The sequence below is a fragment of the Mastigoproctus giganteus genome, chromosome 6 (genome assembly GCF_048544385.1).
Source record: "Mastigoproctus giganteus isolate SK-2022 chromosome 6, ASM4854438v1, whole genome shotgun sequence".
NCBI classification, from domain to species: domain Eukaryota; kingdom Metazoa; phylum Arthropoda; class Arachnida; order Uropygi; family Thelyphonidae; genus Mastigoproctus; species Mastigoproctus giganteus.
Window position 1 is genome coordinate 71,413,851 of NC_143580.1, and position 14,286 is coordinate 71,428,136.

The 14,286-nt window shown below is 38.4% G+C and overlaps 1 protein-coding gene across 3 annotated transcripts in view; it reads left to right on the plus strand.

The window, feature by feature from the left end:
• The window catches only part of LOC150084402 (NADH dehydrogenase [ubiquinone] 1 alpha subcomplex assembly factor 8-like), a 69,068-nt gene that overhangs the window by 34,041 nt on the left and 20,741 nt on the right, over positions 1-14,286 (plus strand). For all 3 annotated transcript variants that reach the window (XM_090376039.1, XM_090376040.1, XM_090376038.1), the window contains exon 3: positions 2,906-3,004. In XM_090376039.1, the coding sequence (XP_090232165.1) occupies positions 2,906-3,004 (99 nt within the window). The remainder of the gene's footprint in view (positions 1-2,905; positions 3,005-14,286) is intronic.

Here is a 14,286-nt window from a genome sequence, read left to right on the forward strand (position 1 = left end):
ACCTTTGTGTATAACCACCCAGCTACAGCAGTCATAAGATTATATGGCTGAATTGTTTATTTCTTATTTATGCACTATGGTGTTAATTTCATTCCCTGTAAACACCTCCTTTGGAAGCATAGAATCATTTGTAAGAAATTGACAGTTTTTAAATTTTATTTTTGAAGTATATAAAGCATTGCTGTTCAATATTATTATTATAAAGTACAGCATTAAAAAAAAAAAAACTACATTAATAGCCATTTTTCATTTAAAATGTTTAATCCATTTTTGTCTACTGGTGGAAAAATAGTGAAACTAAAATAAAACAAATTAGTTGATGTATGCAGTGCATTTCAGGCATGTTTGTTTATATTTTTATTAAATTAATTGAATATTTGTTCTTTTTCTATGATTAACAGAAGTGAAAATAAATAGTTAGCTCCTTATTAATTAATTAGTAAAATTGTAACTTTATAGACCATTTAATAAAGCTCTATAGTTTTACATTCTCTATACTTAGCTATTCAATTTAATTAGAACTGTTTAATATTTATTACTCTTCTCCCATGTACTTTTAAGCCACTTCCTCACTGTTCCCATATATATATTTGTATATATATGGGAACATGCCTAAAAAAACAACATGTGAAATGAAATTTGCTTATATAAAAACACTTGCTTAATAGGTTGTCTTTTAGTCATTGTGTATTCATGTTAAAAAAATTGTAAAAAAAAAATTATTATTGTTATTATTATTGTTGTTATTAACTTTTTATTAACAGGTATCACATGTTATATCAGTTAATAAAAAGCATGTTATAGCCAAAAATGCTATTTTTGACTATAATGTGCACTTTACTTGTAATGCAGGTGTAAAAGTTGCCCCCCCCTAAACCCGTGATATCAAAGTTGCACTATATTTCAAACTGAAACCTCTAGAAACAAGGGGGAGAACTATTGATCTCAAGCATAAAATTACTACTGACAGTATCTATGTTCTAGAGCCTCCACATCAAATCTCCTACAATATACCGACCACCTCTATAAAACTCCAGCTTTCCTTTGAAACAAAGAAATAAAAACTGGAAAACATAGCAGAAATAACTTTATTAACAGCATCACACTTCTTAGAGCCAAACAAGTGAAAGTCTGATGGTGTGAGGTCAACTGTATAGAGGATATAACAGAACAGCCCACCTAAATTCTTCAATGGTCTCCCTTGTCAGGATTCTTCTATGGGCTTTGGCTTCATTTTGCTTAAGGAAAGATTTTCCTTTCTTTTCTACCCCGTTATCATTGCAGTTCATGTCTCCAGTGAGCAGAATTGGTCATGTATCTTTGCTCCAGAAAATCAACAAGGGTAACCCTTCTCTTGTCCCAAAAAATGGACAGGTAGTCAATTTAAAGGCCTGCCAACTTGTCCTGATGAAATCCCAAATAGGATGAAACTCAGCAACTTGTGGCAGAGTGCCTCCACAATATGAGATTGATGCACTAAGTAACAAACCTAGTTTGTTCAGTGTTTTGTACAGAATGAGGCTATGCCCTTCATGTGCATATTATTTAGCACTTGTAGCAGAAGGATTTTGACATAAACCCATTTCACTTAATTTAATTTATTTAAATGATGAAATACTGCTCTGGCAGCCTGTTTCGGAATTTACTGACCACCCCATCAGTTAGCATGTGGTCTCTAGTGATATTTCCCTGATAAAACATTAGTGGTGATTTTCATATCATAAAAAAATTTTGAGATAACTGTAGATAAGATACTGCAAATAAAACTTTAATGTACAAATAAAAATAAAATACATAAGTGAGAGCCTGATAAAATATAAATAAACAGTAAAAGTGTCAAAATAGGAAAAAAGTAACTTTTGAAACTGTGTGGTTCTTTATCAGCTTGGAAAAAATAACATAATATACCGCAACTTTAAGTAGCAAGGTAATCGCATGCGAAATGTATTGAGCAAAACCTGATGTGGACTGTATACTGTGGAGCAAAAGGAAAGGAAAGGAAGGGGAAAAGGAAGAGAAGGGAAAAAATAAGAAAGAACAAAGAAGAGGGTGGGGGGAATGGAGAAAAAGAACTACTCAGAGTTTGGTAGAGCATATTGATCCCTATTAACCAAAGTGTAAGGAATGCACCAGGTGCTCATCAGATTTTTTTTTTTTTTTTTTTTTATGAAAACCCCAAACACGAAAGGTATCAAAACCTATAGTACTTAGTACCGTGCATGGGTTGAAAGAGAAGTATGGGGGGAGTTGCCGGAAACTTTGCTCTAGAGACTAAACATGGGTTTCACCACTTCAAGCCTCCAATAAGCAAAGTGGTGGTATTGCACCGGTTGATGAGAGTCATCTACCAACAGATTACACAGGATAGCCGCCGACCGGGCTAGCCAGGTGGGTAAAGTGCCTGCCTGGGTTCGATTCCTGCCTCGGGCTTCGATCAGAGTACTGCAAAAACTTTGGGAGGTGCATTATGGCCACAGAAGCCTATGCGCCAACAACTACCACAAAAAAAAAAAAAAAAAAAAAAACAGGATAGCCAACTCCATAATAGAGTGAATGCGGGTCCCTTTATTTTGATTAATATTGAAATATTATTAATCACATAAATGTAAAATGCTTCCAGCTATGATCTGATTTTATCCGTATATTAAATTTTATACGCCCAGTACCTCCTCATTTATCTGAAAAATAAAACATTGTAAATGAAGTTAGAATTTCAAGATATAGTTAACTCCCTTTTAGCCTTTTCAAAATTATGAAAATCAGGAATAACTTCTTGTCCTCTCTTGCGTTTTTGTAGCCAACAGGATTTACTTTTATAAAAATTTTCAGGGTTTGCTTTTCATAAAATGTCATCAACTTTGATTTTATTTAGCTCTCATGAAATCTTATTTCTGTTTTTCCACAGGCAATATCATATGCAAATTGTATTAGTGCTAAAGGTGATCTGAAAAAGAATGACTGTAGTCAAGAGTTTCATATACTAAAAGAATGTTTTCAGAGAACAGTAAGTGAAATGCTTCCTAAGCAGTGGGATAGTAATGTTATAAAGTACTGTCATCCAGAATTTACTTAAATTTATGTTTTACATGCTTCTTTTTAGAAGCATGATAATATCAAAATAATATATATTAATACTACTTTCTTTTGAAAATCTTATATCTAATGAGGTATTAGAACTTGAATAACTAGAAAATTTATTGAAAAATATAATGTTGAGTCACTTGCATATAATGAAAAAAGAACACTTCACTGTATTATAGAAAGTAGCTTTATTCAAAGCATATGCGTCATTTCCTGTTGTTTCAGTAGATTACAGAAATAATTGCATTATAGTCAAAGTTTATATCGAAAGACATAATGACTCAAAAAAAAAGCAAAAAACTCTAATCAGTCCTTGAAAGTCTGGGAAACAAGAAACAGGAGAACAAGAGATGTTGTGACATTGGGGCACCTCTGTGACAGTATAGTAGTTCCACCAGTTGTCATTCCCTTGGTGAGGTCTGGATTCTGTCATAGAGTGGAGGAATTTCTAAATTCCTCTTCAGTTGGAGTGTAATTATTAGGGTCCCCCTTTCCCTGAGTTATTCCAGGTTTTTCAATTCACAGAACATGCAAATCAGTTCTTGAACACACATTTCCAGTATGTTTTCCAAAAAGCAATCCATACAAGAGTAGTTGATCACTGCTTTAGCCATAGACCTGCATATCTCCATAATATCATCAGTAGAAGATCTACCCTAAACCTGCTCTGAACTCTCTTTGAAATATAATTGGCATTTCAAAGTAAAAGTCAGTTCGGTTGGATGTTATCTTCCTCGACGTAAAAGCTGCATATGAAAACCTCTCAGTAGATATTCTCCAATGCATACTGCAGTATCATTTCAATAATACTGGAATTGCAAGTCTTGGCTGCAATCCTAACCAGTAGGATACTGCTCGTTTACCACAACGGTGAGCAGTTAATTTTTCAGGTAACTAGAGGTGTTCCACAAGGTTTAGTTCTGTTCTCAACACTGTTTGCAACAGCATTGGAACCATTCTTGTCAGAAAATCCTAATTTTTTAGTTTATGCTGATGACCTAAAGCTCCTTGTTCATTCAAACACTCCCTACCATGTACAGAATATCATCCTTGAGGTCCAAAAAATAATGCTTGACCTAAATAATCCTCATTCCATTGGACTTCCACCTAAATAAAGAAAACTGGCACAACTCATGTTCTCAAAGAAGCATGTAAAAAATGATGTCTGTGCTTTCATCAACCTGGTGCAAATCCACAAGGTAATTTGCATAACGATCTGGGCATGGCCTGGGACAAAAATTTCAGCTTTATTTACCACTTCAATACTCCTTAAAAATAACTTTTATGCAATTCATTGGAATCCCCATTAATTCACAAGAATTAATAGGGGTTACAAATCAGAAGCTAGTCCAATATCTTTTAATGTGTACAAACCCCACATCCTATATGCATCAGGTATCTGGTCATCTGCATCTCCTATATATCAAAAGTGTGTATATGTGTTGCTGAATGATAAATTTGAATTAGCATTTGAACAACACTCTCATGATATCAAAATCAGTCCTCTACACCACACTTGATGTTACACCAGGGAAGTACATCGTAATCGTAAGAGGGCACCTCCGTCGCCAGGTGGGAAGGAGCAGCAGTGCGTAGCACACACTTCTTGATTAGACCGGGGTTTGAGCCCGTAACCACCAAATACAGAGGATGCGGAAAGGTCAGGGAATGACCACCACATATTCCCGGAGCAATATGGCCTTAGTTGCTAATGCTCCTAAAAACCAAAATAACAAACAAACTAACTAACTAACGTAATTTTAAGGAACCTAAATATATTGCAGAAATTAATTTCCCAACAGATGGATACGCTTACAGTAAACAATATTGTGCCTTTTAATCCTTCAAGGATAGTATGGAATCAGTTTAGAAGCAAACCCTAAAACTTTAGATATTTAAATTTTTTATTCCCAAACAAGGATTACTGTAATTCCCTACAAATTAATCTTGGGAGTTTTTTTGTTCCAATAGAAAATAAATGACATCAGCACTAAAAAAATATGCATAAATTTCTCCAGCTCTAGGCTACCAGTTGCTTTACCATCAACTCTACCAGACAAAACAAGGACTTGTTTAATTGACTAATCTCTCTATCTCAGCATCTCCAGATGGTTCCCTTGAACTGTTATATTTGCAAAGGCATTTTGTCTAACAACCTACACTGATGAGCCAAAACATTATGACCACCTACCTAATATGATGTTGGTCCTCCACATGCAGCCAAAACAGCTTGTACCTGGCAAGGCATGGATGCTACAAGATTTCTAAATGTGTCTTGTGGTATCTGGTACCAACATGTAACCAGCAGATCCTTTAACTCCTGTAAAGTCCATGGATGAAACAGCGCAGATCGGAGTTGCTGTTCCAACACAAACCACAGATTCTCGAAGGGATTGATGTCTGGGGATTTTGGAGGCCAGGACAATACCTGGAAGTCTTCCTCATATTCTGCGAACCAGTTTCGAACAATCTGGGCGGTGTGGCATGGCGAATTATCCTCCTGAAAGACGGCACAGCCAGAAGGGAAGACTGCTGCCATGAAAAGATGTACCTGGTCAGCACTGATGTTTATGTAGGTGGTAGACGTCAGAATGCCCGGCACATGGATGACTGGACCCAGGATATCCCAGCAGAACATCACCCAAAGCATGACACCACTGCCACCAGCTTGTTTTTGTCTCACTGTGCATCCAGACGCCATTATTTCCCCAGGTAAATGATGCACACATACCTGGCTGTCCACATGGTGCAACAGGAAACGTGATTCATCGGACCAGACGACCTTCTTCCAATCAATCAAGGTCCAGTTTCGATGCTCACATGCTCATTGTAGGCACTGTCGCTGGTGAACCATGGTTAGCATGGGCACTCGGAGCAGCCTGTGGCTCCGCAGCCCCATTTTCAGCAGGATTCAATGTACTGTGTGTTGTGACACATTACTCCCATCACCAGCATTCCAATTACTGGCGAGTTGTGCCACATTCGCCCTTCTGTTGCCACATACTATCCAGGAGAGCCTTCACTCACGTCAAGCATTGATGAGCCGTGGTCATCCAACACCTCGCCAGTGGTTCATGGGTTTCCCCTCCTCAGAACACTTTTGTTAGGTACCAACCATGGCTGACCACGAGTACCCCACCAGCCATGCCGTTTTCGGATATGCTCTGACCCAGTCGTCTGGCCATTACAATTTGGCCTTTGTCAAACTCGCTATGTCCACTGCCTTTCCCATCTGAAGAACAAGAGTAACACTGATTAACAGAGCTCAGTATCAAGTGTTTTTTATACCGTGTCCCGACCCGCACATGCACCATAGTTCACCCGCAGTTGCTTCGATTTGCATAACGACTCGCTGGTCATGATGTTTTGGCTCATCGGTGTATATATGAATTGTGATATATATGATGTAATATGATAATAATGAACATTATTTAAAGATATATTGCATACTGATAAAAATTGTAAGAAACGAACAGTAGCCTTCTAGCAAAGTTGCTGTCTAGGGGTGAATATCTTATATTAAACTGATTAATAAATAAATTTGCAGAGGCATAATACCCAATGGTACAATATGGCCTCTGGTGCTGATCCACTTAAAAATCAACAGTTCATCCAACTGGTAGAGAGATACATTTGCTCCACCCCTGTTTATCTTTATTTATAATCAGTTTGAATGATGATACACATATAAACTCCTTTATTAGCCAAAATAACACACACACACACACACACACACACACACACACACACACACACACACACACACACACACACACACAATAGCTCCACCCCAAACTGAACTTCCAGTAGAGTTCACAGAAATAAAAATTATTTTTTGTACGAGCCATTGCAAAAAACTTAAATTAATTAATTAATTTAGTGCTAAGAAAAAATCTCTATATCAGCTATTCTAGAACAACAATCTATTTAGCCATATATCATAGTTACAGGAGCTTTCCTGAAAATAACTCCACTAAAAATACTTAGTAAATGCACATTATCCACTATCCAAAGGTCTCTCTCAACATGCAAATAATTAAGTCAGCATAGCTCATTTTATAAAAAATCTAATTTATGTAGTCTCTTGCACGCACAACATTACTTAGGATAACTTCTAACCATATAAGAAAGCAGGTACCAGTATATTAATGAACAAATTAATATAGTTACTGCTTAATAAATTAGCAAATAGTTATCATTTTATATCTCCATTTATGCAAGACTGGAACAAGTTGCTCTTATTCCCATAACATTGATCTTGACGGTCATGTCTAGTAAACCAGCTAACATTATACCAATCTAAAGAGTAACCATTAATCACAACCCTCTGCTTCCTACCCTGTGCCATCCTGTGATCCATCTTAGAAACCTAGTTGTGATTCCAGCACATTTTAGCTTATATATTAAGTTCCCATGGAAGGCTGAGTCAAATGCTTTGTTAAAATCCAATAAAATAATGTCAAATTTATTTCTCTATATTCAGCTCATACACAGCTTTGTCAAAATAACTAACCAGGTTAGTTAAATATGATTTTCCTTAACAAAACCATGTTGTGTAGCCTTCAGAATTCATTTATATCTAAATGTCCCTGTATTGCATCCTTAATCAGTGCCTCCATGATATTTCTTATCACTGAAGTCAGACTGAACAGCCTGTAGTTACACACTTCACTCCTAGAACTGCATTTATGTAATTAGTGAGATGTTGGCACTTCCAGTGTAGAGGAATCTCTCTCAAATCCAACAATATCCTCATAATTAACCTTAATGGTTCAATGCATTCTCTCGTCATTGCCTTAAAAATTACCAGATACATGCTATCTACTCTAAGAGCTTATCTTACCTTTAGGCCTGAAAATTTTTCATATAAACAGTCATCTATAGTATTGTTAGTTTCATATTTCTTAGCATTGCTTGCTCAGTCTCTCCTTACCATGAAGGGCCTTTTTTCTGTAAAGCATTAACATTAGCATTAGTAAAGGCACATGATGCAATAAAGCAAGCTTATATAGCATCAGCCAAAAAAAAAAAAAAAAAAAACCTTTTCACCCATCCACTCACTCCAAATGTTAGTTGAGTTCTGTCTTGAATCTATTTAAGCTATCAACTTCTACAACGACAGATGGAAGTTTGTTCCAGCAATCAACCACCCATTGGCTAAAGAAAAACTTCCGCACAACTATCCTATAACTGTCTTTCCACAATTTGAATTTATGCCCTCTCAGGCGATTTTTCTGAGCAAGAGGAAGAATCCCATCAGCATTGAGCATTCTCAAACCATTCAAAGCTTTATACACCTCAATCAGATCACCTTGCAGGTGGCTAGTCTCCAAACACTGTAATCTGCAAAATTTAAGCCTTTCTTTGTAAGAGCAACTCTGTTCCATTCACTAATCTTGTTGCCCTTCTCTGTACTCATTCCAACAGCTCTACATCCTTCTTAAAATGTGGCCTCCAGACCTGTATAAAGTACTCAAGGTGTGGCCTGACTTTGCCTTATACAAGGGGATAATCACCTCCTTATCCCCGCTAGAAAAATTCCTGTATATCGTTGACAAGTCACCATGAGCTACTCTTGCAGACCATCTGCACTACCCAGAAACCTTCATATCTGCCTGCACAATTACCCCCAGATCCTTTTCATTCTCTACCACTGTCATTGTTGTACCACAAAGTTGATAAGTCACTCTGGAGTTACTGCTTCCCATATGCAGTACTTTACATTTGTCAATGTTAAACTTCAGCTGCCACCTGTCAGCCCACCTGCTCAACTTTTCTAGATCCTGTTGCAGCAACGTACTACCATTAGTGTCATTAACAACCATGCCAACCTTCGTATCGTCTGCAAACTTGGACATTAAGCCTGATATACCATCATCAATATTATTAATAAATACAGAAAACAACAATGGACCCAACACTGAACCCTGGGGGACTCCACTAATAACATTAGTCCATGAAGAGCAGTGTCCATTGATTACCATTCTCTGTCTTCTCCCACTCAGCCATCCCTTTATCCATAGCAGCAATTTCCCCCCAATGTGACACTGTTCCAATTTGTGCAGCAATCTTCCATGTGCAACAGTATCAAAAGCCCTTCTAAGATCCAAATATATAATATAAAAATTATTCTTTGCATCCAGTTCCTTTGTGACCACATCATAGTATCCAATCAAATTGGTCAGACAAGACTTCCCCTTAACAAACCTATGCTGTGTCCAAGCTATAACTGAAGTCTTGTCTAGATGTTCCTGCAATGCTTCTGTAACCAGTGGCTCCATTAATTTCCCTGGAACATAAGATAAAAAAGTTAATTACAGATCTGGATAAACAGGTCTGTAATTAACTGTGTTGCCTTTTGATGCTCCTTTGTGGATTGGGGTCACATTTTCACATCTCCAGTGCATGGGTACCTCCCCTGAGTCCAAGGAACTTCTCATAATTATGGCTAAGGGTTTGCTTACTTCCTTTGCTGCCTCCTTTAACATAACTGGATAGATTCCATTCACCCCAGGTGCCTTTTTTATGTTTATCTTCAATAATTTCTCCTCCACTTTACTCTGAGTTACAAGATTATATAGCTTACTGCCAGAGTTTAATACACCTCTGGCATTCACCTCCCTGAATAACTCCTTATGTGTTAATGTAGATGCAAAATATTCATTTAGTTTGTTAGCTACCTGAGCAGGCTCATCAACAGTTGAACCATCGATATCAAGTGGACCAACCTGATTCATCCTCTTCCACTTCTAGAGTTTACATAAGTAAAGAACTCTTTGCTGTTTTTCTTTGCATCCTTTGCCAAAGATTTTTTATAATCTACCTTCGCCTGCCTAACCTCCTTTGTGACTTGGTTACAGATCAGCTAACTATCATAGGCTTCCTTGTCACCTGTTAATTTATATGTATCCCATGCATTTTTCTTATCTGCCATCTAATTAGTTCATCCGACATCCATTTAGGCCTAAGTCTTGAACACTATATTGTTGGGCGCCTCCGTAGCCAGGTGGGAAGAAGCAGCAGTGCGTAGCACATGCTTCTTGATTAGACCGGGGTTCGAGCCCGTCACCACCAAATACGGAGGATGCGGAAAGATCAGGGAATGACCACTGCATATCCCGGAGCAATATGGCCTTAGTTGCTAATGCTCCTAAAAACTGAACAACAAACTATATTGTTGGGATATCGGAGACATGGTGTCACATAGACATAAGAAGTGCAAAACTGGAATTTGGGGAGTACAATGTGTACAGAAAGGATAGACAGGGGAGGAGGGGTTATGCTGTTAGCTAAGAAACACATAAAATCTAAGGAGGTGCATCCAATTGATGTCGGTGGACAATGTAATTTTGACATAAGAACTGGGAAAGGAAATATGAGAGTAGGTGTATGTTATAGGCCTAATGAATCTGATGAGTATAATGAGCAATTGTGCAGAGAAATAGAGTGGGCCAGTAAATTAGAGTGTCTTATAATTGGGGATTTTAATTTCCCGGATATTGACTGGAATTTGTGGGTTGGTCACTCACACACTTTTTTTTTTTTTTTTTTTTTTTTTTGTCCTCGCCTTTTCCCATTATTATTATATTGGGTCAGCATTTTTAATGTTTTGGCATGCAATTTTTACGGCCGGATGCCCTTCCTGATGCCAACCCTCACCCTTTATCCGGGCTGGGAATATGCAGTGGTCATTCCCTGACCTACCACATCCTCCGTATTTGGTTGGTACGGGCTCGAACCCCGGTCTAATCAAGAAGCGTGTGCTATGCACTACTGCTCCTGCCCACCTGGCTACGGAGGCGCTGGTCACTCACACACTAGCAAGGCTTTTGTGGATTTATTGGATGATTGTTTTCTACAGCAGCAAGTTAGGGAGGCAACTAGAGGGAGTAATTCTCTTGATCTGATTATCAGTAGTGATTCTTCATGCATCAAGAATCTGCAGATAAAGGAACCACTAGGTGGCAGTGATCACAGTGTGCCGAAGTGGGGTTTACTCAAAGAGGTAACTACCATCGAGGGTAAAGGGAAGGGTTTTTGCTTTCGTATAGGTGACTACGGTGGTCTGAGATAGTATTTAAAATCTATACAGTTGGACCAACTGATGATGTTACCAACAGCAAATTCAAAATGGAAAGCATTCCAAGAATTAATCTTGGGACCCACTAGGCTTTTCATACCAACAAAGAAATATTGTTCAAGATTTAGGCTTGAATGTATGTCAGATGAACTAATTAGACATGTGACAGAGAAGAAAAATGCATGGGATATATATAAATTAACATGTGACACTGAAGCCTATGATAGATATAAGCTGGTCTGTAACCAAGTTACAAAGGAGGTTAGGCAGGCGAAGGCAGATTACGAGAAATCTTTGGCAAAGGATGCAAAGAAAAACAGCAAAGAGTTCTTTACTTATGTAAACTCTAGAAGGAAGGGGATGAATCAGATTGGTCCACTTGATATCGATGGTTCAACTGTTGATGATCCTGCTCGGGTAGCTAACAAACAGAATGAATATTTTGCATCGACATTCACACATGAGGAGTTATTCAGGAAGGGGAATGCCAGAGGTGTATTCAATTCTGGCAGTAAGCTAGATAATCTTGTAATAACTGAGAGTAAAGTGGAGGAGAAATTGTTGAAGATAAACACAAGAAAGGCACCTGGAGTGGATGGAATCTATCCAGTTATATTAAAGGAGGCAGCAAAAGGAAGTAAGCAAACCTTAGTCATAATTATGAGAGCTTCCCTGGACTCAGGGGAGGTACTCATGGACTGGATATGTGAAAATGTCACCCCAATTCACAAAGGAGGATCAAAGGGATACACAGGTAATTACAGACCTGTTAGTTTAACTTCTGTTCCAGGGAAATTAATGGAGGCACTGATTAAAGAAGCATTGCAGGATCATCTAGACAAGAATTCAGATATAGCTCGGACACAGCATAGGTTAGTTAAGGGGAAGTCTTGTCTGACTAATTTGATTGGATACTATGATGTAGTCACAAAGGAACTGAATGCAGAGAATAACTTTGATATCATATATTTGAATCTTAGAAAAGCCTTTGATACTGTTGCACATGGAAGGCTGCTGCACAAATTGGAGCAGTGTGGCATTGGAGACAAATTGCTGCTATGGATAAAGGGATGATTGAGTGTGAGAAGATAGAGTGGTAATTAATGGACACTGTCCTTCGTAGTCTAATGTTATTAGTGAAGTCCCTCAAGGTTCAGTGTTGGGTTCATTGTTGTTTTCTGTATTTATAAATGATGTTGATGATGGTATATCAGGCTTAATATCCAAGTTTTCAGACGATATGAATGTTGGCAGGGTTGTTAATGACACTAATGACAGTACACTGCTGCAACTGGATCTAGAAAAGTTGAGCAGATGGGCTGAGAGGTGGCAAATGAAGTTTAACATTGTCAAATGTAAAGTACTACTTACAGGAAGCAGTAATCCCAGAGTAACGTATCAACTCTGTGGTACCACACTAACAGTGGTAGAGAATGAAAAGGACCTGGGGGTAATTGTGCAGGCAGATATGAAGTTTTCTGAGCAGTGCAGACGGTCTGCAAGAGTAGCTCATGGTGTCTTGTCAATGATATACAGGAATTTTTCTAGCAGGGATAAGGAGGTGATTATCCCCTTGTATAAGGCAATGATCAGGCCGCACCTTGAGTACTGTATACAGGTCTGGTGGCCTCATTTTAAGGAGGATGTAGAGCTGTTGGAACGAGTACAGAGAAGGGCAACAAGATTAGTGAATCGAACAAAGGGTTGCTCTTACAAAGAAAGGCTAAAGTTTTGCAAATTACAGTGTCTGGAGTCTAGCATTAGCATTAGCATTAGTAGAGGCATTTGATGCAAGAAAGCAAGCTTATGCAGCATCAGCCAAAAATAAAAAATAAATAATAATAATAATAAATAAATAAATAAAAAATAACCACTTCCACTTCACCCCTCTGTACGTTAGAAATACCTGTCCAGCTGAGCCTTAAACTTATTTAGGCTATCAACTTCCACGACAAGGGATAGAAGTCTGTTCCACCTACCAACCACCCGCTGGCTAAAGGCAAATTTCCGCACATCTATCCTACATCTGTCTTTCCTCAATTTGAATTTATGCCCTCTCAGGTGATTATTCTGAGCAAGAGGAAGAATCCCATCAGCATTCAGCATGCTCAAACCATTCAAGGGTTTGTACACCTCTCTCAGATCACCTCGCTGGTGCCTAGTCTCCAGACACTGTAATTCGCAAAACTTAAGCCTTTCTTCGTAAGAGCACCCCCTTGTTCCATTCACTAATCTTGTTGCCCTTCTCTGTACTCGTTCCAGCAGCTCTACATCCTTCTTGAAATGAGGCCTCCAGGCCTGTATACAGTATTCTAGGTGTGGCCTGACCATTGACTTATACAAGGGAATAATCACCTCCTTATCCCTTCTAGAAAAATTCCTATATATCATTGACAATACACCATGAGCTACTCTTGCAGCCCATCTGCACTGCTCAGAACTTCATATCTGCCTGCACAACCACCCCCAAGTCCCTTTCATTCTCTACCACTGTCAGCGTAGTACCACAGAGTTGATACGTTGCTCTGGGGTTGCTGTTTCCCATATGTAGTACTTTACATTTGTCAATGTTAAACTTCATTTGCCACCTCTCAGCCCATCTGCTCAACCTTTACAGATCCTGTTGCAACAGCATAGCATTAGCATTAGTAGAGGCATATGATGCAAGAAAGCAAGCTTATTCAGCATCAGCCAAAAAAAAAAAAAAAAAAAAAAAAACAACCACTACTCCCATTTCACCCCTCCGTTCGTTCGAAATACCTGTCCAGCTGAGCCTTAAATTTATTTAGGCTATCAACTTCAACAACAAGCGATGGGAGTCTATTCCACAAACCAACTGCCCGCTGGCTAAAGGCAAATTTCCGCACATCTATCCGACATCCGTCCTTCCTCAATTTGAATTTATGCCCTCTCAGGTGATTATTCTGAGCAAGAGGAAGAATCCCATCGGCATTGAGCATGCTCAAGCCATTCAAAGCCTTATACACCTCTATCAGATCACCTCGCCGATGCCTAGTCTCCAGGCTCTGTAATTTGCAAAACTTAAGCCTTTCTTCGTAAGAGCAACCCTTTGTTCCATTCACTAATCTTGTTGCCCTTCTCTGTACTCGTTCGAGCAGCTCTAC